At 34.8% G+C, this 26,149-nt stretch overlaps 1 protein-coding gene across 2 annotated transcripts in view; it reads left to right on the forward strand.

Annotated features, from left to right (window-relative positions):
• The window catches only part of MALRD1 (MAM and LDL receptor class A domain containing 1), a 246,864-nt gene that overhangs the window by 121,860 nt on the left and 98,855 nt on the right, over positions 1–26,149 (forward strand). For both annotated transcript variants that reach the window (XM_086859185.1, XM_023920197.2), the window contains exons 28-29: positions 1,562–1,719; positions 24,049–24,229. In XM_086859185.1, the coding sequence (XP_086715311.1) occupies positions 1,562–1,719; positions 24,049–24,229 (339 nt within the window). The remainder of the gene's footprint in view (positions 1–1,561; positions 1,720–24,048; positions 24,230–26,149) is intronic.

The raw sequence follows: 26,149 nt of genomic DNA on the forward strand, positions 1-26,149 counted from the left end.
ATCTCTAATCAGGGTGTCATTTTTAATGAATTAGATGTGTTACAATCTAAAAATATTAATTACCCTTGTACAATAACTTTAATTTAGGAAAATTGAATCTTAGTTGTTACTCATATGAATCAGGCAAGATAATTTGATACTTGTCTGGAGAGAGGCATTTGGTCTGGCTGCAATTTGCAAGGGTGAGTTAGCTCAGCTCTGAGATCCATGGGGTCCCACTCCTCCAGAGCTTGAAGTCATTTCCAGGAAGCTTACAGTTTCCCATAGTGACTATTCATACTTTAATTTTAGACAATGTTACATAAGTAAATAAATCTCCTTAAATAAACAAGGCTCCTTTGTTAGTGCATCTCTGGTTTGTTTTGGCCAAAGCACTCAGTCATCTGCTCTTGTTCTTGCTGCAAGCTCTGTGCCTTCATACTTTGTTTTTGAAGGTCCTGTAGCTTAGACAAAGATGTTACCAAAGCTGAGCTCAGGACTGACCTTAAATTGAAATATTCACAGCAGAGTTGCACAAAGGTGTGATAGTATTTGTTGAATATTTACACAAACTGCTGAAGGACAAAACCCAATAAACTCCAAAATACGTAGAAAAAAAAATCGTTTGCATTGTCTGGAAATATATACATATTTAAAGTATTATCACAAATACACCAGTACACTTGTTAAATATATGCTTGACCTTAGGGAAAATGTAAATTTCTTATCCCATAATACCATGACAAACATCTATGGTCATACCTGAGCCAAAGAAGAGTCAAAGTTAGAATGAGCCCATTTGTTTATGCATTATCAAGTGAAGTAAAATTTTTTTCCCCTAATTCATATACAAATATTAGTACATGTGCAGTTAAAAAATTTGTGTTATTTTTAATGCAATTATGTTTACATGAAATACACATTTCTTATTTGTACAAAGGAAAAAAATGAATTTGAAAACTTGGGAGAATTTTTTTATGCTTCTGATTAAAAATAAAGATGGAATTCTCAAGGATCATTTCAGTGTTGAAAAATATTAACTTTAGGCATGTAATTTTGCAATTTTCTCTGAGTAAATAATTTATATGTTCATTAATATTCATACAGAGTAAAAATGACCAAAGGTTATATGAACCATTAGGGATACCTAGTAATTTATAAATGCCTAAAAGTTTTTCTCCTGTTTCACAAGTTTTTTATACAGTGTGACTTGCTGTTTTGAAGATTACCTTTCAGGAGACTTTATCCTGAAATTTACCATGATGTGGCTGTTGTGTGATGTATTGTCCAAACTGCAAGTACTGCAGTTCAGCAGGGACATGTAATCAAAGCAGCTGGAAAACATGGAAGGGTTCCCAGTCTTCTACACAAGTCAATCCAAATTTTAAGCTGCTTCCACCAGTTTATTCCTGATGTAAGAAGTGCACAAGGAATGGTCATTTTTCCTCCTGAGTAGAGGTTGACTAGTATGAGACCTATGAGGGAAGTGTTCTTCATATGTCTCTGCATTTGCTTTGCTGAGTTTTGGAATCTAATTTGAAAATGTAAAACATTTTTTCACTAATACATCATTTAATTTCAGGACATTTCCTGTATCTTGAGGCCACTGCAATAGGCCTAATAAATGAAAAAGCCCATGTGAAGAGCTCCATATGGAAAGAATCAAGTGGGACTTGTGTGATGAGCTTCTGGTACTTCAAATCATCAAAAGCCACGGGACATATTCAGGTTCTGATTAAGGTAATAAAAAAGCCTTTTTCTTTTGAATATACCTGTAAGGGTGTATGTGCTCCCCAGGGTGCTGCAGCACTGTGACATTCTGTTGTTTAGCTGACAGACTGGAAGAGCTCCCACGCACCTCCTGGTTCCGTGCTGGTTTTTATTACTCCAGCCTCTTAAAAATGCTTTTAGCATTTCTCTTCCAAGGGAAGCTTCCCTGAAAAGCCAAAGAAAATGTTTTAAAATTCTCTTTTTATTTTCCCCTCTTCACATATAGTACCTTTCTCTTTGATTTTCTTCATGTGAGGCTATTTTCATATTTTTCTGACATCCCTATTGGTATTTATCAGTATACAGTACTATTGTTCTGATGAGATGACACATGCAAAAAAAAAGAATTACCAACATGTAGAGTGAGAATAAAATGCAAAAATATGACTGTATTAAATAATTTCTATTTTTATAGAAATGGATACAGACTGCACAATAAATTTTATTTAGAAATATTTTTTCTTCACTAAATATGAGATGACCAAAAATTACTTTAAAAATACTATCTAGTTATAAATTTGCAAGTGAAAACTGAGACATTTTTTTTAAAAATTGGTGTTCATTTGCTGTTCATTAGAAATGATTAACTGCTTGTAAAAACATTTTTAAAACCATAGTATGGTTCAGACTAGAATATAGTTCTTATATAGGTATTAATATTCAGTGTTGTTCAGACACAGTGACCAAATATACCACTTCTAGACATACTAGAAACCTTTGCAAAAGCAAGTGTGTGTGTTTGTGCTTACTTGTATCTGTGCATCTCTTCTGGTTATTCAAGTATAAATCATGGTGCAATTAATTTGCCATATGTCTGTTAACTTCCCACGATCTCTCTAATAATGTCTTGGTGAACTGAATTAAAGTTTGTGTTTTATTTCCAATTCATATGTTGGCTGACTTAAATGACAAATTATATTTTTCCTTGAAAATAAATTACTAAAAATATTTCTCCAATATTCTGGATAATATAAAAATAATTTTAAACCCTAAGAAATTTAATACTTCAGTAGACTTTAGTATGTAGAGATAAAACATAGTCTATGTCTACCTGAAATATAAAAACAATGAATACTAGGACACGCAAGTGGAGATTTTTTTATTAATTAGTCCAAACACCTACAAATAACAACAGACATTCACCAGGAAACTGTGTATTTATTGAGATGTTTTATACAGCTCTTTTTCCCAGAAAGTCTCAAATTTGAAAAGGAGGCAAGTAGGTTAAAGAAAAATACTAACTGTTGTTTGAAAATAACTTTCAGTTGTTAATGTATTAAAAAATGAAAACAAAAATAGATCCTGTTGCATAAAATAGATTCCATTGCATAAAATGAATACAAAAATAAATATTTATATTAACTGAAAGGTCAGATAATGTTCTCATTTCATTACTGCACTTTGTAACTTGTAGTAACCAAATATTGTAATATAAGCATTTTAGGATTGTTTAATTTTAGTTACAACCTAACTTTTAAACTAACTTTGGTGGAAAATAACTACTAGCAGCATCAGACATGTGTAAGTGGTTTGCATGTAGTGTTTGTGTCATTGTTGATTGTGTCCAGTAATTCTTTTTTCGCAGTGGACAAAGTATTTTAAATTTTTTTTCTATATTAACATGAGCAGACGTTTACTAGATAGTTATCCCTACCATAATAGCCTGTAGAGATTATTTTCTACTGCATTAAGATTCAAATATATGACTTTCATGGAATTTTCTATATGGCAATCAAAAAAATTTTTTCTAGGTTTTGGGAATATTCTTTATGTTTTCTCTTTGTTTTATTCATATTTTCCTGAGACATTGCCCTCTTCTTATTTTCACTTTATTTTATTATCCTAATAACCTTTCAAGACATTATTTTTAAGTTACTTTAAATCCCTGTCTACAGGGAGTTTAAAGACATTTTTAAAGGCAGTGTGAATAGAAGACATTTGAGTCATAACTTAGTTTTTTTTCTTTTAATGAAAACAAGGATTCTACCTGCAGATAGAAAAAAATATTCTTATCCTTGTACCTGTGATTTTTTGCACATCAGCTTCACTTGTTATGCTGCTTATAAGGACCTATAAGTCCATATTTTAATTGGGGTTTCTGTTTAGCAGTGTCTGCAAGAATAAAATCTAATTAAACAACACATAGCAATGGGAAGTCATACTGAAGCTTCTCCTGCTGGCTCAAACTGCAGTACCTAGATATTCCCATCCAGACTGAGTATCCCTTGACTTAAAGTGCAGTACCTAGATATTCCCATCCAGACTGAGTATCCCTTGACTTAAAGTGCAGTACCTAGATATTCCCATCCAGACTGAGTATCCCTTGACTTAAAGTAAAGTTAATGTCAGTGGAAACAGATCTCTAGGTAGTTGAAAATAAAGGACAAGGAGATGATCTGGGAAGGTAATTACAATCTGAAGTTTAAAAACTTAGCAAACTGTTGTTGGCAGAAGTCATTCCATCCACTGAAAGTTTTGCTGAGAGTAAAGACTGTGTATATAATGGAACAGCAAGAAACAATAAGATGAGGAAATATTTTATGGAGCCAGAATGAGGAAAAAATTTATCTTCTTCCAGTCAAAGTGGAACAAAAATGGTAATCAAAACTAGAAAACCATTTTTAGAAAAATCATAGCTCATTTTACACATCAGTGTCTTTTCTTAATATAAGCATAGTTTTTCCAATTTCAGGAAGTCTAGGAATATTATCCATCATACTACTAAAGTGGTATCAAAGATTATGAGATAAACAACAACTAGAAATAAAACAAAAAGATCACAAAAGGGTACTGTAGCCAAGCATGAACTTCTTATGTTAAAGTTTGCAGCAGGAAAAAATCAGCACATTTTCCTAATGGAATTTCTCTGAAGTTACTGTTGTTTGATTTTTTTTTCTCTTGAATTGTACTACATATTCTTTGAAGAAAACCAGCTGTATATGAAATAATAATAATTCAGTCAAAATAATGGGCTGTTGAACTAGCTGCAGACATAAAGTATTCTTCAAATTGAACCCCTCAACATTTATGCAAACAAAATGTATTGACAGTACAGCTATTTATGAAGACTGAAATATCTAACTCACCACCCATCTAAATTCAAATTACTAAATTTTTGATAGCAGCGCAAAAGAAAACAGAACATTCTCCAAAGAGATCTGGATATAACCAATCAAAATTTTTTCCAGTGAAATTTTTGAGACATTCTAGTCTTGACTGTGGCAGTTGTAAGGGAATACCATCCATTGTAGGAGATATTTCAAGGATCAAGTGGAGCATGTTCGCTGTGCCTGTTTTAGTGTTGATGGTGGGGCACCTCATCAGCATTCAGTTCATTTTGTGAGTCAGAAGAAACGGTGTATTTTTAAACATGCTTATAGGGAGGCAAGCAAGAATTATTAGGTGAAAGGGATAATACATTTTATTATTCTGCTGATCTAAAAAAAGCTTTCTACTGTAGCTTTAGTTTTCTCTGCCATTAAAAAAAGAAAGCAAGTCCTACGTATCACAGAAGGAAATCAGCAACCAAGTATAAAGGACATTTGTTGAAAATAATTTTTGTGGTATCAATGTTAATTGCTTTTGCATATAGACACTTTAAAAAGATAATTTAGGATCTAGTACAGTTAGGGGAATATTCTTTCAAAGATTTGAAACCAGCTTCTAAAAACAAATATGCAGATGAATGAGGAAGGTGAAACTTGTCATTAGAAACTCCCTCTGCTGACTGTGACAAGGCCAATACACACAGGATCTCATTAGGAAGTTCCAGTGGACCTTACCCAGGCATTTAATTAATTCCATCCAGTTACAAATGGGCAAAGACATAAGGATATTCAGGCAAACAGGGAGTCCTGACCGGCGCATGGCAAGCGAAGCAGGGTCCCATTTACACTGCGGCAGCAGCAGCCTAACCTGGCCAGGGCAGCAGGCAGCTGGAGCCAGAATCCAGCCTCCTCCAGCTGCTCAGGGCTGCTGCAGCACAGACCCTTCACCTTCTCAGCAAAAGCTAGAAGCTACCACAGTTGTTCTCTTGGTATTGTTACTGCTTTCAACCAGCCTCATGTCGAGAGGAGAGGGCTGGTCATGTAGAAACGTACGGCTTAGCAGGAGCAGATGACTCACAGTGGATTTTCTAATTCCCTGGTTAGTTTTAATGGAGCTAAATTTTACCATCCTGGGCTGTGGACATGAAAATCTGCAGCAGACATTCTGCAGATGCCAGCTGGTATATTCTGGACATTTGTATTTATAGGATTGACTAGCTTGAAGTGACGTTTTCACAAATCAATGTAATTGACCCTACTTCTATGGGAAGTCACTCAAGAATAAGGCTTAAGGAAACTGCTTATTCTACCTCACAGCATAAAATAGAAAGTATATTTCTGTATTGATTCTTCTCACTGACTGCATGAAAAACAATTGACCCCTCACATTAATGTAGAAGTTAGAGATTTTGTTGGGTTCAGGTAGCCTCAAAGTGGGTTATTTGACCTCCATTAATCTAGAGATAAAAATCAAGTTTTCAAAGATTTGCTTGAATGTTTTACTTAAGAGTGCTGAACTTCAAATCGTGCTCAAAAAAAGTGTAGACTATATATAGATTTAATAAACATGGACATAAGGTTTATTTTGTAGACAAAATGAAGTTATTAACAAAATTCTTCAAAATAATAGCAAAGAGTAAATTTTTCTGGTATTTAGTTCTACATAGCAGCATGGTGGTAATGGCCTTTATTTAATGAGTATCTACAGCTCTCAAAAGGGCACAATTTTAAGCAATTTACTCCCATTACTGACCTGTGAACTGTATTAAAACTTATATTTGAGTCAATGAAATGTCATCCGACTAATGAGTTAGAGACTATTAGTCCCAAGAGTTCTGAAGGAAATCAATGGAAATACTGTGAAATACAGTATTACTTGTCAAGAGTAACTTTTAAGGCATCTTCATTTCCCAGGGCAAGAAAATTTTTTATTTGTATTTCCTGAATCTCAAAGAGAACTTTTCATCATTTTAGATATTGTTTCAAACAGTGTTGTTTTAGGCCTGATTTTGACACAATGACATAAGCATATTTCCAAACAAATTGAGAATGAGAGACTGATTAAATAGAAATTATTCCATTTTCATTGAAAGCATAATTTTTGAAAAAGAGTTTACATAGAAGGTACAAGCAAATATGCACAACTGTAGGTAAATGCAGATACCATTCAGTGTGTTTTATTTTTCCAAGTGAGTACATTAGAAGTTATTTCAATCTTCTTATTGTCAGTCACTGGAAAAATATAATTCATTGTATTCCTATACTGCAACCAGATGTCAGCATTCATTCCAAAAAGTTGGTGAGAAAGAATAATATATTTGAACATCCTTTGAAGGAAAAATTTATTTTAAAGAAGAGTTAAAGAATCACCTATGTTTTTTGGCATCTTTCTTGTAAAGACCAGCGGTTTATCAGAGGATTTGTAACCCACAATCATTGTTTTTCTAGAAACTCAAGTAAGTGAAGTTGTTCATATGCAAATTATTAGAATTTTTTTTTTTTTTAATTCTTTGAGAACTTGAATTTTTCCTCACTTAGGAGGTGAGGGTGATGAAGGGTTCAGGATCAGCATGACTGGGGCATGTCTCTGTCATGCAGGGCGTGGTTTTACAACTGGGCAGTCTGACAGATTTAGACTGAGTGATGCTCACAGAGTCATTGAGGCAACTCAGGGATATCCTGCACCATTCCACCTGGAGTCACAGGCTGTGTGTCTCAGCTAGAACCACTCCTGGTTTCTACCCCAGCCTGGCACCAAATAGCATAATGTGGCATAGATAACAAATGCACTTTCAGTCTCCTCCAGACTGCACAGCTCCCTAGTGTAGTTTCACTGAACCCATTCCTCAAGTCAGAGATCTCTGGGAGTGATTTCCTTTATTGATTTGTCATCTTAAAATCCCATAGAGTGCTCTCACATTGCTGCTTTTTAGCATATGAGACTTTGAAGTGACTCTGGGATCTTTGCTGGTCAGACATATTTTGCTCTTTTCTAACACTTTTCAGGGAACACATTCAACAGTGAAAGTTGTGATTTAAATGGGTCTCAGAGCTGAGTTCTTTGAAGGATCATAGAGCTGCTGTTTCATGATTTTTACTGCAGCAACAGAATGACAGATCAAAATCAGAACTTTTTATAATAACTGTGAAACAGGCATAGGATTTTGCTGAACAATAGCCTCTGAGGTATAGCCTTGGGCTTTGAGCACTTTCCACGCCTCTTCTTCTAAAGAATTCAGAAATTCAATTAACCTTTTTTTTTGAGATAATAAATAATGCAAGATGTAACCTTGTCCTTGCTGATACCTTCTCCAAAGTATAAAGCATTGATCAGAACTAAAATCCCAGGACAGTATCTAATTTTCCTAATCAACAACTCCCTTAGAAAAAACTCCCCAAATTTCTAAGAAGTGTTCCAAGGGAAAAACCAAAACATTTCTAAGAGTTGCATTTGACCTCAGAAAAAGTGGAAGATCTTTCTTTTTCCCTTTTTTTCTTTCTTCTCCCTTTTTACACCTGGAAGCCCCTTGGTCTTCCAAGTGTTTTCCAAGAGAAAATGTCCTTCTTTTGTTTCAAATAAATACTGAACTCAGCATATGTTATGCTGTGAAACTTCATCAAGATCAGATGTAGAACTAGCACTCATGGTGCAGAGCATTTACCTGCTGCAGATTTTGTATTCCTGTAATGCAACTTTTATTTTTAATTCACAGATCAGTTTTAGTGCCGTGAAGACCAAGATAGTCCTTGATCTTTGGCAGGCTTGCAGTGTCAAGTTGTAGTGTGCTTAAAATTACTTTGATTAATCAATAAGGGTTCTTAACATAAGAGTCTACTTTTTATCCTTACTGACTTTTTTTTCAGCTTCTGACCTTCAGCTTTTAATCCTCATTAGCTACAGGAAGAAAAACCAAACCAAACCAAAAAAAAAAACTAAACCCCAAAACTAAAACCCAAACCTGAAAGAAAAAAGCAAAACAAAACAAAACCAAAAATCAAAACAAAAACAAACAAAAAAGCCCGACCAAACAAAAAAACCTCAAAACTACCCCAAACCAGCTGTTTCTCTGTATTTGCCATAATGTATTTCATGAAGATGGGAGGATCTGATTCTGGTAATTTCCTGCGAGAGCCAGAGTAGGAATTTTTTAGTACACATATTTATGACTGTAATAGTCTCTAAGGGTATTTGTTTGTAGGCTGACCCCATAGCATTAGGCAGAATTGTCTCATCATTGCATGCACTAACATCCAAGAGCATTGTAGAGAGCAGACAGTATTTGCAGCAGAGAATAGTGCCAGCAAGGTGGGAGCTTTGAGAAACACCAGTTTCTTCTTACTATGACCACTCTACCACCTTCTTACTGTGCAAACAAAACCTTCCATAACTCAGTAACTTCATGGTGCTTGCTCATGGAAGGGTCATTGCAGCTCAGAGATTAATTCCCTGCCCATTTGTTGAAACCCCATAGTGCATTCATAGCAGTTTCTCATCTTTGTAGACTCAGATTCTTCCAACAGGTCTTTCTCTTCAGTCAAACACCTCAGGTTTCCAGCTTCCCTCAGCTCTTCCAGTGCTCCTCACTCTTTTGTAACTTGTTTCTGCAAGGTTTGCCAGGCTATATCTGCAAAATTAAAAAATACCAGGGAGCTCAAATAAGGAATTTTAAACTACTTTCAAAACTGAAGAAACCATGTTAACATGACTTTCTGTTTAAATAAATGAAGTCATAAGAGATGACACAGTAATAACTACTAAAATGAGGAATTACAGACCATTTGCATTAAGTCTGGAATACGTGGGTGTAACTGTGTTGTCTGCAGGGTATATTTGATTTTGCCTTCAGCAGGAACACTAAAAGAAGAAGATGAACACTAAAAATTGCCTTTCTTAGCTCCCATATACCAGATTAGTAGAGGGCCTTAATCAATCTGTGATCCCAAATTTCCTTTAGCTTCTTTAGTTGTTTAGATGATATGAAAAGTTTGTGTGTTTGTTTGTGTTTTAATAAATAAATAAATCTTTATTATAACTATGTATCTTATGGAATTAAAAAGTAAGGAGAATTGTTTAACATTAAGCTGTAATCCTGGGCTGTAATGTGAACCAGGAATAGCTGTGTGTTTTGAAATATGAGAATTTTCTTATCAGAACTGGAGTTTTGTTTTCTAAAGAGGGTGAGCATACCACAAAACCCCACAACCTACCAAACAAACAAAACCCCTAAACCTTTGAAACTGTATCAATCAAAACAAGATGTGGATGTTTTTCAGATTTTCATACTAATTGAAAGCTACAAGCCCAAATTTTGCTTAATTTCAAACACAAACAAGAGAAAAAAAATTCTTAGAATGGAAAACATTCTTGTTTTTTGGATAGTATCTGAATAAAAATATAGTGATATATTTTAAACTTGCTTTAATTCTAACACTTAGAAAAGGAAAACAATTAAATCTTTGGTGAACAAAAAAGTGCCAGTAAACTTATTTTTATTTCCTTTGAAAATCATCTCTTTTCTCTAAACCATTAGATGTCCCCACACCTTTCTTATTACAATGATAGGATAAGGTTTTATACCACAGGTACCTTTTTATTATTAATAATTTAAATTGTTATTTGGCATCCAATTTTATGGATGTCAATTTCTCTTTCACTGAAATGTGAGAAGAAACAGAGGTTGTGGAAAGGTCATATGAAACGTTAGCAAAAAAATAGGCTAATGTAACTTTATAACTTTTATTTTATGTGCTTAACTTCTCAGTTTATTGAAAACTGTGTTTTGTTGTTTGAAATTACAGAGAACCAGGCACTCAATCTATATTTGGCTGAATCAATAAATCAAGGCACAAATGTAAAGCACCTTTCAGCTTTTAAATAGTTTGCTTACACTTGTTTTCTGTACATTTATACCATCTCATTTAGGCATCCGGATAAAGTGCTTCTTCTTTTAAGTGACAGAATGATAAAGCTGCTCTGCCATTCATGCCATTAAAATCTTCAGCCTATATTTAGATGTTACTTGGTCTTCCCCTCAGCACCTAAGTGCTGCCTTCTGCAATTTCCACTGAATAGCACAGATCTGGTATATTATTGTTTTCCAGTTTAATTTAGTTTGATCTGCATGGAAGAAAAACTTATTTAAATAAGAATTTCCAATGTGATCCAGAAGAGCTACTATTTAAATTTTGATACATGAGGTATCTAATTAACTTCATTGATCAGCGAACACTAGAAGACTCTTGTTATTTATGACATGGAAATATCATTAGATGTGAAGGATTCTGCAGTGCACAACATTATTCTGAGCATTTTGACATCATGATTCAGTTCAGAATTGTGTTCAATGGGAGTTCAGAAGGAGTATGTTATCAAAAAGTTTATTAGCAATGAAAAATTATTTAAGTTGATTTCTATCTCTTTAACACTTTATACACTAGCTCTATTCTTCAAGAGTTCTGCTTTTTTTCTTCTCCCACTCTAACTTTTTTTAAAAGTGTATGGGCTTGGAAGGAATTAAGAACTAATGAAAATCTTCCCCATACTCATTAGCTGCGCATTAATTAATCTTAGTCTTTTTCTTACTTGAAAATATAGTCTGTTAAAGTCAACATCTCTGCAATTTGATCTCTATAAAAATTGGAGTCCCCTCCCTCCGAGTTGTACCAATATTTGTTGCACAGAGAAATGAAGTTTATTCAGGTGAGATCTGAGATCTTTCAGCAATAATAGTGCAGCAAAATTATTTTAAAGAGACCATCTGTCTAGAAAAGAGCAATGTTAAAGAGCTGGACAAGAGAATTTTCACTGTATATAGTTGAAAACCTGAATTGTTTTATAAATAATATCCACAGAAGATCTGGTCATATGGGAAAGAAAGGTAGAGATGACCATGGAACAGGACCAAAGTAGGAGCACCATGGTAAATGATAATAAAATACCCTAAAGCACACCATTTAGTTTTCTGAGTATGCCAATCTAACTGCTTAAGGTTTTATGCAGAGAATGCCATTGCTATAGAAACTTCTTAAACATCATCTTGATATATCCCTTTCCAAGCTGATGTGATGAGATTGAATTTCTACTGTAGAAGTGGTAAGGAAGGTACTTTCTTCCACAAATCCCTTGGAGGTTTCTTATTTTTGGTTGTTTTGTCACTTAGTGGCTATATTGTACTTTGATTTTCCTTCTTTAATGTTGCAATATTTCCTCAGTTCACACTAAAAGGTTGATACTCTTCTGATAATTAGCTCTGTGCTTATTTGCTCCAGAGAATAAATCTGTTTAGAGAACGCAGTCTAAATTCTGCACTGTCTGCAAGAGCTAAAGAAAAAGTGAAGAAGTGGAATCAGAGAACTGAGGTTATTGCAGCTACTGAAGCTATAAACCAGAAAAGCTGGTAATGTAATAGTTGCTGCACTGGGAAAAGAAAATGGAAGGACCTCTGAGGGATTTTAATTGAAAACAGAAAAAAATAATGGAAGAGAAAAAAGAGCCACTGAATTTCCCATTCTACCTGAGTTTTATTTGTATTTGTTTGACAGGCTGAAAGGTATTACAAATTCTCTTATACATGTTGAGGTGTGGCTGACATGTTTGTTTCTAAATCAGTCATTTTGCCTTTCTCTGGAAAATTATGTCTGTTAGCACAGGAAAGACATCTTAGAAAGAGATCTCTGTACTTTCTCCAGCAGGGAGATCCTTTTCCTAAGAAATATGTAAAGGTCACAGGACTTGCTGTTAAAACACAATTTGTCCCAGTCTGGGTGGGATTCCTGTTACTTAAAGTCACAGATGCCCCCAGAGCAGCCACTGCTGCAGTCACTTTAGCCTCTCTTTGTCCATGGTGGGTTTTTAATCCCCATGTCAAAGGGTATTTTAAGTATGATTTGTCTCATTGTCAAGCATCCACTAAAGGAAAGCTGACTGTTACCTTCCCCTCAGCTTCCTGTAGTCTTGTACCTACACATAGTACCTTTCAGTAAGCAGTACTGGGTATCCTCAGGAATGTCCCTGTATGAATATGTGAATTTGAGATATTTCAGTAAATCTTGTCATGTACTTCTGCAAGTTTTTAGTATCTATGCTGGAAATGCAAACACTGAGATCTCGTGAATCTGCCTGCAAATTTTTGTCTTGCACATCCATACCGCGCTATGTTTATTTACATATTTATAACAACATTTGCCCTTCAACATGCTAGGTGGTGGCCATTGCATAAAGAAGTATTTTAGTACAGGAGTATCTGTCAGTTATGAGAGCCCTCAATTTGTAGAGAATATATTTCATAACTGCAGATTAAAAAATTAAATCGAATACCTGCTTCCTTGGTATTCTCTAAGAAATAGATATTTGTATCCATTCGGTGTTATAGAGACAGGACTTAAACATTTTTCTTAAAGATGTCTCATTTGTCCAGGATCTATTCAGTGAAGCTTAAAATATTTAATTGAGCTTTGACTATATAAAGAACTTACTATTTTTTCAGCCTCAGTGTTTTGAGTCCCCTGAGGCTGTCCAGTTCATCTAAAATCCCAAAGGATCTGTTCTATACTTCTACAAGCCCAAAGCTACAATAGAATTGAAAAGAATATTCCAATAGAATACAAATAGGCTGGATAGTAGATGTCACAAAGAAATACAGCTATATCCAAGAGAACATCCCACTGCATCAAAGTAGGAATGACACCTGACTGACATTATTCACTCTCTCATACATCTGAAAAAGCATATGATGCACTTTGATGATTAATAGGGAACATTCATGTCAATCCTTGTCCTGCAGATTTGTCACTTTGAAGAAGTGGAAGATTAAATATTTATTAAAACCTTAAAAATTTGAATGACAGTGTACAAGAATTAAAAATTACTATTGTCAGTCTTAGGAATTATTTCTAATATTTTAATTATATTGTGCTTTCCTTAATTTTCCTAAATATGTTTTGTTTACATCAGAGATATGTACTTTTTTTTTATCTACTTTTATTTTTCTCTCACCAGAATTCCTGTAAAGATATATTTTCTTACTTTTTCCACTCAGTATTGTACACAGAATCAAAATGTTATTAGAGGTGAATTGCCAAATTGAAATATTGACTGAAATGAACAAAATCTCTGGAAGATTCAAGGTGCTTTGTTCAGCTGAATTGGGTTTGCCTTGGTGCTTTTATTTTACAAGGCAGCTACAGTGATAATTCTTTAATTCTTCACGCACAGATCTTCACATTTTGAAGGCTGATTCCATAATTTCCGCTTTGTGGAACAAATCTTGTAAACACTGTGACACTGTGAACAGAATGCTTCTGACCTTAGCAAGTATCTGTCAAAGTGTCAGAGGAGAAAAGTTGTCCTGCCAGTGCAGCTCCTGCCTGCCCACTGTGTCACTCAAAGGGTTCTTTGATCCATGACATGTGAGAGGAAAGGTCCTTCACCATCCTTTTTCTGCAAAAGGCACCCTGGACCAGCAGTCAGCAGCAGTGTGTGGTCTGATCTGCTCACAGAGGTGTGAGTTTTACCCATGTCCCAGTTTCATGGGCTGGCTGGTCCATGTGTGCACAGGATTTCCAACACACTCAGGGGCTGTGCCTTGCCATCTTCTGGTGGTCAAGATGCACCATGGATGGCACCACTGGTTCTGGAGTTATTAGGGTATGTTTGCATTCCTTCTCTCAGTTCATATCCAAACTGATAAAGGAAAAAGGATAATAGGAAAAAAAAAATAAATAAAAAAGGAGAAGTGAGTTAAAAATGCATAAAAAGCATTGAAATTTAATGTGACTTATTTTTGCCTCCCATCTTACAGAATGGTATTCAAAGTATTCCCTATAGGAGGAAAAACACGATAGATTTGTGGTTGCCTCAGGTCTGCAAACAACTTTTTATGATCTTGATTCATAAACTGTTCTTTTACATCTATTACTCTATATGCTCTGCATTTGTTTAAGTAGTGCATAGAAGTAAGGGGGTTACTTGTTACTTTTAGTGTTTAGTCTATGGAATCTATCATTGCACAGCATTTAGCACACTGTCCTTGTTTGGCACTATGGAGGGTTGCAACAATTTTCCAGAACATTAGGATTTTTTTTAACAGTGATTATTTCTCTTTCAAGCTTGGCTTTTCCAAAAAAATTGCAGTTGCCTCAAGTCTGAGATGTGAATATTCCAAAGAGACCTGTAAAATGAGATTACAACAAAGGTGTAACAAGGTTTGAGACAAAATAGAACTAAGTTGCTTGAAATGCTAATGGTCTTATAAAGTAGCTTTGATGCCTATTGTTACTTAGCCTTAGCAACAGAAATGAAGGAAAAAAAATGTAATCCAAGCAATCAAAATTGTATCCCCTAAGCTACCTAAAACCCCAAATCAAACTAAGGTGGATTATGACAGGAAATGAAGAAGGAATATATGCATTTGAGGAGAAAGAAGGGCTGGGAGAGCTAGGAAATGGGAAGAGGATGAAGTAGTACAAAGTACCTAATGAATCCTCTTTTACAGTTTGTTTTATTTCTCTCTTCTAATTGGGAAGGATAACATATGAAATGAAGATATATTTTTTAAGAGCCTAAGAACATAAAGGTATATTTGAAGGAAATACTATCATGGGAATGTAAAGGGATGCAACTGTCAGAAAAGTTGGCTTGGTTATAAATGAAAACTGGCTATAATGCTATTTATTAGATTTAATAGTTGTGACAGGATAGATCAAACTTATAAGAAAGTGAAATACTCAGAATAATTTAAAGAAAAACAATAAATTATTCTTGTCTTCCCATTACAGATTTCCAAAATAAGTGGCTTTAAAGTATAACTTCATGTATTTTTAATGAGCAATTTAACTGTCATTCCTTGCAGTGTGTACCTGCTTGAAACACACTGCTGTCTCCAGCTGAATTACCAATCACTTTTTATCAAAGCATCTTTTAAACTTACTTTTCTCAACTCAGAGCAATTAAAAAACAGAAGAGTCTTACTATTTCAGAATTTTACTTCTAGAAATATTGCAACTGCTGGCACCCATGCCAGGGTGAGGTGTTGATTGATGCCTTTTGATGTTCTGGAGGAATTCACTGAGATTCCAAAATTCCAAACAGAACTGGTGCATTTTTTTAAAAAGGAATTTTATCTGTGGTACACCTCTATTTATCTAGCTTTTTTCATTAGAATGAGTGGGGGATTTTTTGCTGAAATGCGTAGTCCTTTATTATAGTGATGTTAATTTAGGAAATGAGAACTGGGGGAAAAGGTATTTCAGAGAACAAAAATAATCTTAAAACTTTACACAAAGGAGGAAATTAAAGGGGTGGCAGGATGGGTTTTGTCATTTACTCTTATTATGAAAACCTACTGAGGCTAATGCACACAGACTGTAATAAAAGGCTTGAAAGCTGAAATATCACTGTTTCATCTTGCTGTTTTTCTTCTTTCTATAATTAATAGGGAAAATTCAATTTCTTGTATTTTTTAAGTTGTCTTTAAAAGTGGTGCCAAATTTTCATGTATGCTGATGTACATAGGTAGCTTATATGTTGCCTGGATAAAATAATTTCTCCAACAAGTCATTTGATCAGTTTCATGTTTCCTTTTTAAGTGTTTTTTATTGAAGATGGAGACATACTAAATAACATGCCTGGTTCCTGCCATAATATAACACTGACAATTTTGAGATTTTTAATGCATTCTTTTCATTGCTGAGAGTCATGAATTTTCATTGAAGTCACTGGAGCTTGAGTAAGCTCATCAGTATTATGTTCATAAAGTAAAAATCATCCTGTTGCATACTTGTCCCTAATTTGTTCCTGCCTTTTGGAAGCATAACTCTGTAGATATTTGCACTTCTCTGCTTTATTGATGTTATTTCTTCATTTCTGCTACCTCAATTTGCTGAAAAATTCAGAATCCCATAGCATGCATCCTGCAGCATCTTTCAGTTTAGTGATGGAATTATTATATTCTGGATGGAATTATTCTGAATAATTATTCAGAATAGTGATGAAATTTGGAGTTTAAAATGTCTTCCTACATTGAAATTGTTTCTATTTGTCTCAGAGCTATTCTAGGAACACTTAATAACTTTGGAATTATATGTTTAATTCAGAGCTTCAACATTCAGCTAATTAGCAGCAATTTTCTATATGCAATGGTAATACTAACCACAAGAATTATTTAATAGGAGTGACAAATTTTCAAAACATTAGCTAAGGGCAAAGTAATAAATAACTACTACTGTGCCCAGATTTTCCTACATTATTAAAAACAACATGTACAAATGTTTTGTTTGGTTTGTTTGCATACTCTTATCAACCTTACCCATAAAATACCAAGTATGTGCCTTTCCCTAAAACTAGGTAACTGAGTTATTTCAACTGGTGCTGTTATGAAGCAGCACTGAGCTGTTTGTATTGAAATGTTGAATTGTTGTATTGAATTGGTGTTGGACAGATCTGCCAGAGGACACAGATGCTTGCTCATAGCTCGCATCTTCATGGCCTTATTGGCTGCTCTCATTTTTCTCCGTGTCACTGTGAAGGAAAGATAGAAGAGACAAAAGAAGAAACAAGGAAACAAAGGAAAAGGATCAGAAAAGAAAATGTTAGCTTGAATTTTAAGTCTTGGATGACCAAATCTCAACTTCAGTTCATTTTTTGACCCATTTAAATACATTTGATAATTTGATACTCCTGAATATTTAGCTCATGTAGAGCTTCAGTTTGCTTGAATGAAATAAAAGATCAAAGTCTGCATGGTTAATTTACTGTTTTCACGTAAAACAGTGTTTTAGGAATTTTTGAGAGAAATTAAAAAAAAATAGAATGAATCATACTTCAAATATAATACCAGATGAAGGAGAAACCATTGTTTGGGGGTTTTTTTAAAGGTTTTGTTATACAGCATCAGCCTTCATTTTTATGGTATTTTAATGCAGTTTTGTTTCAAGCAATTTATGGGAGACTTAAGCCTAGGAAGTGAGATCTTTAAACTAAGCAAGTACTCTGTGTACTGCAGTGCAGAGGTAGAATCAGCCTAAATCTATAAGGAAGGTGCTCAGAACCTTCTCCAAATAGAACTCACTCTCAAGCAATGAAACTGGAATAAGTAGAGAAGTATTAGAATTGTCAGCAAAGACATAAATTGCTCTGTGACTTGGGAAAATACAAATTCATGGACAAGGTATTTCAGTTATGGGAAAATAAGGAAAAGCTGTGACTTTTCTTCCTTCTGCCTCCTGTTCTTTGATGTGCACATAAAGCTCAGGACTGCACTCCACTCCTCACTGAGGAAAGGAGGAAGCATGGAAGGAGAACAGCTCATCATAGAATATTTCATTTTTAAACTACTTGGCCAGCCATAAAAGGAGTTTAATAATGTTAGTACACAAAGGAACATCAAACTTCATTAAAACCGAGTTTATTAATTAATTAGTTTATTCATTTGCACACCATAAAAATACATTTCATTCTAAACCAAGAATAAATGGCTGAAAAGTAAACTGCCCTCCTGAAATACACTTGTAAAACAGTGGGAGAATATTGCATCCAAAACTCAAGGAAAGAGCAGTGACAGTTAAAGTCACATCATGCTCATTCTATACTATTTTTCTGTGCTTTGAATAATATATGTCATGTTTAAAAGTTTCTGTATCATCAAAGCTTTTCAGGAGGGCAACCTGAAAGGTTTTGCTTTTCAAAGCAACCTGAAAGCAGGGATTTTTTCTTTAAATTTTCTATAAAAGTATGTAAAAACAGTTTTACTTCTCTAAAAAGTCTGAAAGGTTCTGTAGAAAGGGGAGTCTTTCGATACAGTGAATCTGGAAAGTATTTTTAAGGTATTAATAACAAACAGTTAATGTTTTTTTGATGAATCATTTGAAAATATTCCATCTCTGATTAAAAAGCCCTCAAGTATATTTGGTTTGAAGAGTCCAGGAATATTTAACAAATGTTTTCATTGCCTCCATCCATTTGGTAAGCTCTGCTTCATTTCCTGTGGCTCTGCTGAAATAAATATCTGATGGGAATGAACCAGGAAAATATTTTGAACCCAGCTTGCAATATGAATAAAGGAGAGGTGCAGATCAAGAACAAAAAATCTGTGTTTCATTGCTGTTTCACTGCAGAACAACTAGGAAGATTGCCTCATAGAAGAATCTTTATAATTGCATCTGGGATACTTACTGTACTGCTCTGAAAGAGAGTGTATTCACAGGAAGTTTCTTTGCAACATTTTGTGATGGAAAATCACATACTCCTTGTGCATGTTTTGGAGTCAGTTCCTAATATTGTTCTGGCTCTCTTAGAAACGTAGCCTTGAGAATAATGTTGGTCTCTGATGGATGGAAAAAATATTAAACTCAGCCACAAAATAAAAGGAATTCTAAGACAAAAAGAAATCCTTCCTCTCTTTTATTCCTACTATCCCCAGGTGAATTAATGAGGATATTGAGCCTAGCAAGTTGTACCTTCCCCCTTGAAGTGTTCAAAAGAAAGGCTATAAACACCTTAGATTGTCCTTCAGATGAAGACAAGCATGAGGAAGATTCTGAATTGCAATGGAACGAAATGAAGAAAGGATTCCCCTCAGACCATCAGAATGCAGATAAATATTCTCTGAACATGAATATGACTTTTCTGATAGTGAAAGGCTTATAGACCTAAAGATCTAAACAGGTTGTGACCTACTTAGAAGTAATTCTGCCATTTTCTGAGAGTGTTTATTACTCAGCATGATGTGCCAGTGGAAGACTAGGACCCACTGCTGCAAATCAATGTGAAAATACACCCTTTTCTGTCAATTTTTCCTTAACGATGGCTCCTCACCTCAGCCTGACCTTTCGCTATGTTCAGCCCACAGAGGGCAGTGATGTGTAATTAATAATAACTTTTCAGAATTTTAAATGAAAACACCATCTGCTTTTAGCAGTCTTAATGTGTATTTTTGGGAAGAACTTTTTTTTTAAAAAAGAAGTTAATTTTTTTTAAAAAAAAGTTTTTTTTACTTGATCTGTCAATAACATTAAACTCTCAGAAATTATCAGGTTAAGTTTAGGGAATTAAAAAATAGAGAATTACAAAATAGGTTATAAAAATTAGGTTCTGGGGAATTTCTGGAGCTTTTTTGTAGTAGCACTGCCTGGTAATAGTCTGCACTAATAAATAGCAAACCACAGAGTGGGAAGCAATAAGTCTAAAGTTGAAATGCACATGCAAATCTAGGATGTGTTCTATTGTATCCTGTGGTCCAGCCATCCTGTAAAACCTATAGTATGACCAACAAACAATCCTCTTTAACTATTTCTGTCTGCATAAAGCCTACATGCAGCTAAACTCCTGAGGAGTAGCAGGAAAATGAGATTCCTGCCCTGACCAGCAGCCAGCAGAGTCAACCCACACATACATGGACAGGACCATTCAGCAAACCCACAGATCTGAGCCACCTTTTATCAAATCAGCCTGTTGGAGCACAGGGTTTGCCTGGGCCTTTTGCCACCAACCAGCCCAGGCTGAAGAGAAATCTACACTCACTATGAGTAGGTCTCAGCAAAAGGGTAACCTCTTAAAAGCAGAAAAAGGTGACACTGTGACCTCCAGCCTCCTCTACACTGAGCATATTTCTACTTGTCATATATCTCTTTTTCATAGCTCTCCTTTACATTAATATATATATAAGAGAGAAAGAGATCGGAGGATTTCTGAATGCATTGGGAAGGTCAAAGCACAGAATAATTTTTCTATCCTTCTCAGGCCATACTTGTGTTTGTTTTAGCAGCAAACATATTCCAAAGATATGGAAGAAATGCCAAAGCACAAGACAGGTTGGAGAATGCAGAAAACAAAACAATAATTCATGAAATGGAATCTGCAAAGCTGCAAAGCGATGATCCTCTCATGCCAAGCATGTATCCAGAAGAGTATATCCTGAGCCAAGCCTGCTTCACTCTCTGGGCCTGGGAAGAGGGGGAAGGCCAAGTTTAGTGCTTGTCTCTTCCTTTCCCACCTCCCCTTGGATGTTTGACACAGACAATATCTAAGGCTTATGACTTTGAAGGGACTTTGCACTCTGCATTGGAGCAGCCCTCATACATTTATGCAGTGGCTGAGGATGTTTTTCATTTTGGTATGTAGAGCTGTAGCTCAGCAAGTGAAAAATCATCCTTTCATGCTTTATGAAGTGCTACTGTGGTGTAAGAACTCCTTCTGTGGAACCCAGACAAGAAGAGAGATGTCTGTTCTGCATTTTATTTGTGTACTCATATTCAGTAATTTGTGAAATGCAAGGAGACTGACATGAAGTTTCCATCTGGAAAAATTCTTCTTAAGAAAAAATACTTCAGTGTATCACTGTATAAAATATTCTCCAGTGCCTATAATTGCATAAAGATTTGATACTTTATGGCTATGATACCATATACAAATTGATTGTTACAACATTTTTATGTGGTTATTGCTAAAGAAATATGTGATCCCTATGACTTGTTACTTGCAGCATCCTTTACTCAAAAATCAATGTGATAAACACAACGTTAGTCTGAACAGAATGTCATGTAATGAAATATAATGTGAAATCAATCAAAATCTGGCTAGCAGCAGACATGAGGCTCATACTCTGGTTAACTGTGTAACATTTGACACCTCCAGATTTTTTATAAATGCTTATCTCTATGTATTTTAAAAAGCTTCAGCTATCTCCATACATTCAATATTAGATATATCTAATTTTGTAATAGATTTGGGCCTTAATGTTCAGATAGAAAAAAATTTTGAATTTTTCTATCATGCTCAATAGCATGAATATAGGGCAAGTCTCTTATAATTCAGAATTACTTGAATCTACTTCATTTTAAGTTTTCTAAATTCTCTAAATTCAACACTAATACACAGCATTGAGTTACTTTTGTAAAATTAATTGGTGAAATTTTATAAATAATATTAATGAAAATTATTTGGATTACAAACAGTTGTCAAGTACAGACAGAAAAGGGTCTATATACAATATAACAAATGGATAAAATGTTTAAAAGTGTATCTTTTCTAAGTTTTGGGGTTATATTCTATGCAGGATAAATGTAAATCATCATAACCATCCATTTTATTCATGTCATGAATAGGTGGAAGCTGTTTGTGGACTAAAATACCCCAATAATAAGAAATTCTCTCTTGGACGCTGTTCAAAAATATCAGAATCAATGGAATATATATAGCTGAGCTATTGAAATAAATGAAGTTATTAATGAACAGGAATAATAGGAGAAAGTTTAAAATAGATTTGCCACTCTGTTTTACCACTTTTCAAATCAGCTTCAATTACTGTATTTACCCTTTTTGAGCTCAGTGTTCATATAGAGCCCTCTAAGCTGTGTTTCTATACTGAAGCGTACATAAAAGTTTTACCAAAGTTCTTTCTCTCATTCTGATTTCAGCCTCCCTTAATTACACTGATTATAGGCCCAAAAGGGGTTTCTTCACTGGGAGGGGGGTCAGCTCCTGGAACAGGTTCCCCAGGGAAGTGATGACAACACGGAGCATGTCTGAGTTCAAGGAGTATCTGGTCTTGGTCATGGTTTAAAGTTCTTCTGCAAGAAGCAAGGAGGTGGATCTGAGATCATCATGGGTCCCCTTCAGCTTGAGCTGATCTATGGTGCTATGACTTTTAAGAGAATGGACTGCTGATCTGATGGCACATAGAGTTCAGAGTCTCACCGGGAGAAATTCATTAACATCATAACCGGTCGTCATCAACTCTGGAATTAGTGGTGCAAGGCACTACTAAGGTCCTGTTATATTATTTGCACTTTAATGGACCGAGTCACAGGCTTTAAACAAATGAGACATAACTGAAGAAGCAACGCCTAAACTCACATCTCTAGGTGCTTGTGTGCTCAGAGATCATGACTTAAAAAAGGTTTCTGTCACCACTGGTCTAACATTGTTAGCTATGTGTAGAAATAGAGTTATTCAGCTGTTTATCTATGACTTTGCATGAAGTTATGGAAATTCATCCCTGTTTTTTTCTTTCCTGTTTAGCACTTTAAAGTAAAGTTGCCATAATTTTCAAAAATTCCTTCATTATGATTTTCCAGAACACCCTTGCTAAGCCACACTTTAAGTGTCTCTATGCATTGCTAGGTCTGAGGACCTTCTTCTAAAATACATCAACAATTCTGTGAGTTCCTTGATTCACAAACAACTAATGTAATATTTGTGTGCATGCTTGTCTGCACTTTCTCATTCAGAATACAGTATCTAAAGCACCAAGATTCATTTTCTCATCATAAATATGCATAAGACATTCTTATTAACATAAATCTGATCTAACAGGTTCACCATGGATAAAGAAATGTAATTAATTTTCTTGCCTGCCTATTTTACTGCTGTTTCTATTTTCCTTAGATTTTGCTTCTTCATGTACTACAGTCTTAGAACCTTTGTTATGCATTATATTTAGCTGCTCAATGCATCTCACAATGTTTTTCTTAACCCCAGCTGGAGTACTAATGGCTTTTGCTAAGAAAAGAGTAGAAAAAAAATTTCTTATTTACAGTTTGGATGGTTAGTAAGACAGTCACAAAGAAAAATAGATTTAGACATATACAAAACTTTTGCAAATATTTCCTTTTGATGTCATCGTACATATGTGTCATCCCTTCACAGCAAGGAAAGCTGGTGCATCTGCATTCCAACACTACTATTATAAAATGAAGCATTTTGTTTGTTGCTGACTTGTCAGAAAGGTAGTATGATAAGAGGTCTAAAGAAAAGCTTTAAAATATATTAATGTACTTGTGAGTCAGAGTCTTCTTTTTTAACTTCAAATTAGCTATACTAAATCTATGGTTATCCCATATTTGTTAGTATTTCCTCTCCTTTTATCACCATTGTCACAACCTTTTAAAGATAGATGGATACAATTTAAAATGGTAGAGTAGCCTTGCATCCAGAAATATATTCTAAAAACAAAGAAGAGTTTTGTATAAAGTTAAATACAAATCTAGCAAAATGGATGGTTTTGCAGTTCAATCACAATTTCTCTATTGAGCCTTTATGTGATATTGATGGTTGTTATTAGCACAGTACTCATCTAATTTCATGGTCTTTCCTATTATCCTAGCAAAGGATCTCTGCCAATTCTTGACACATCTGCATGGGCGTTTTCAAGTCTTCTCTCTCTTTCATCTGGTTTGGGTTTTTTCCCTCCAAAACTTGTGTTTAATAATCCATATTTGCAGGTATATTACTATATGTAATTTATTCAAATTTCAGACTGATGATGGGATTGTGAAAATATGGAGTGAACCAGGAACTCATGGCGATGAGTGGAACAAAGTCAAGTTGCACTTGGGGAAGCTGAGGAATTTTGAAATTATCTTTGAAGGCATTCGTACCAGAGAACTGGGAGGAGGAGCAGCAATAGATGACATAGAGTTCCACAACTGCTCCACAAGTAAGTCCAGGGGGAAAGTTTCCAGAGGTGTGCTAGATGAGATGTAGGAAGGTCTTGTTTGTTTTAAAATATACCATAATTTTGCTGTTTCCATCATGATTTCAAAAATCAGATATGAAAAAATTGCTTCTTCTCTTGTAACTAGACTACTCTTTCCTGCATATACATTCATGTGGTGTTCTCACACTAAATCATGGTGGATAAATCCAAGGAATTACTGAGATTTTGTTTATTTTGTTTTGGGTAAGAACTTTCCTTCTTTATTCCATTGGTAAGTTATTGAGTCTGTGATGCTCTATATAAACATTTTGTATAAATTGTGTCAGATTATATTTATGAAACCTGTGGCCTCTGTGTTTTATTATAAAGTCTCTTGCCATAAGTGGAGACTACAAATGAACCTTTATCAATATTCTTTTTCCCAGTTCACTTGAAGTGTTAAGGTCAGCAAAATAAAACTTTTGACTCCTTCACAGAATACTCTATTTAATTCATATCCCTGTGGACACAGGCTAAAATAGGAACAAAGTTTGCCCTTATTAAAAGCAACAAAAGCAACAGCAACAACTACAACAACAACCAAAATAAAAACCACACCAAAACAACCCCTAACAAACCACCAAACAAACAGAAACAAAAGAAACCCCTAAACCCAAGATGACAGATACTGAGTAGGTAGATCATCGCTTCTCTCAGAAAAGTATGTGGTCTTTCTATCCTGTAGGAAACAGTGTGAAGCAACATTAAGTGATTTTGTTGAAGGAATTGATCATTGCTGGTGCCACTTATCAAAAGTGCATGAGTTTTGTGGTAGTTGTTTGAGCAAGTTTTAATCTCCTGCCATAGACTGGATGCCCATCATCAACTGAAGTATGAAAAATGAACTTCTGAAGATTGTCTCTTGGTCTAGTTTCATCTCAAAAAATGAAGGGTTTGCATTCAGAAATTGTATAATTCAAAGAATGGGAATTCAAATTCAAAGAATGATACAATCTGGGATACAATTCTTCTTCAGAACTGCACTTTAATAACACTTTAAGGCAGATGTACTCTTACAAGCTCTACAGAGCACGTGAGCATTAGTGAGCCCCTTGTCTTTTCTCAAAGTGTTTCATTGTCCCCATAGCTGTGCATGTGATTGTTCTCCAAGCTGTTGAGTCAGTATCTATCATCTTGAATAACAACGTGGATGCTGCTCTCTCTTCTTGCCAGTTGTGTTCACATGTATTTATTAATACCAGTGGGGTCTAGTTAAACCACGTTTCTGGGATTCTCTTCTGTTTTGGGGCTACAACAAACTTGACACTTCATTTCACAGTCAGATTCATGAAGATGTTCAGCATATAAAAATAGTTGAGTTTATTTTTTGAGGAAGAAGTAATGTCTTTGTTAAGCTAATAAAGATGACATTTCTTAATGTAGTGTAAAAAATATTTCTTCTCACACTTAAGTACACATATTATATAATAACCTGAAAAATTCCATCATATAAGCATAACTGGAAATATTCCAGAGCTGTCATTGCAAGGAAGGAAATTGTTTCAATAAGGATTTGGAAAGCTGTCATATGAAGGATCCTCAATCTCTTAAAATGTTAAGCTTGCTGAAATTTACATTGGTTTTAGACTATGACCCTACAAATCTGAATGTCAACAGTGTTTTATAACAAGTCTTGCATTAAAATACCTTTGCAGTGAAACAGTTCAGAAAGTAACTTGGTTTATTACTTTATAGCAACTATTTGTTTTACAGCACTGCTTCAGGAAGAAACTCTGGAAAGCAATTGCATCAAGTGCTAGAATTACTTTCACATCTTCAGCATAGTCATATTCATGGTATTTTGCAGAAAATTATGGTTTATGAAGATGGATAATTCAGAGGAGGCTTTTTTCATAGAAGTTTGATATCTGCAATTGAAGC

This window comes from Cyanistes caeruleus, chromosome 1 (assembly GCF_971803275.1).
Source record: "Cyanistes caeruleus chromosome 1, bCyaCae1.hap1.1, whole genome shotgun sequence".
Lineage (NCBI taxonomy): Eukaryota > Metazoa > Chordata > Aves > Passeriformes > Paridae > Cyanistes > Cyanistes caeruleus.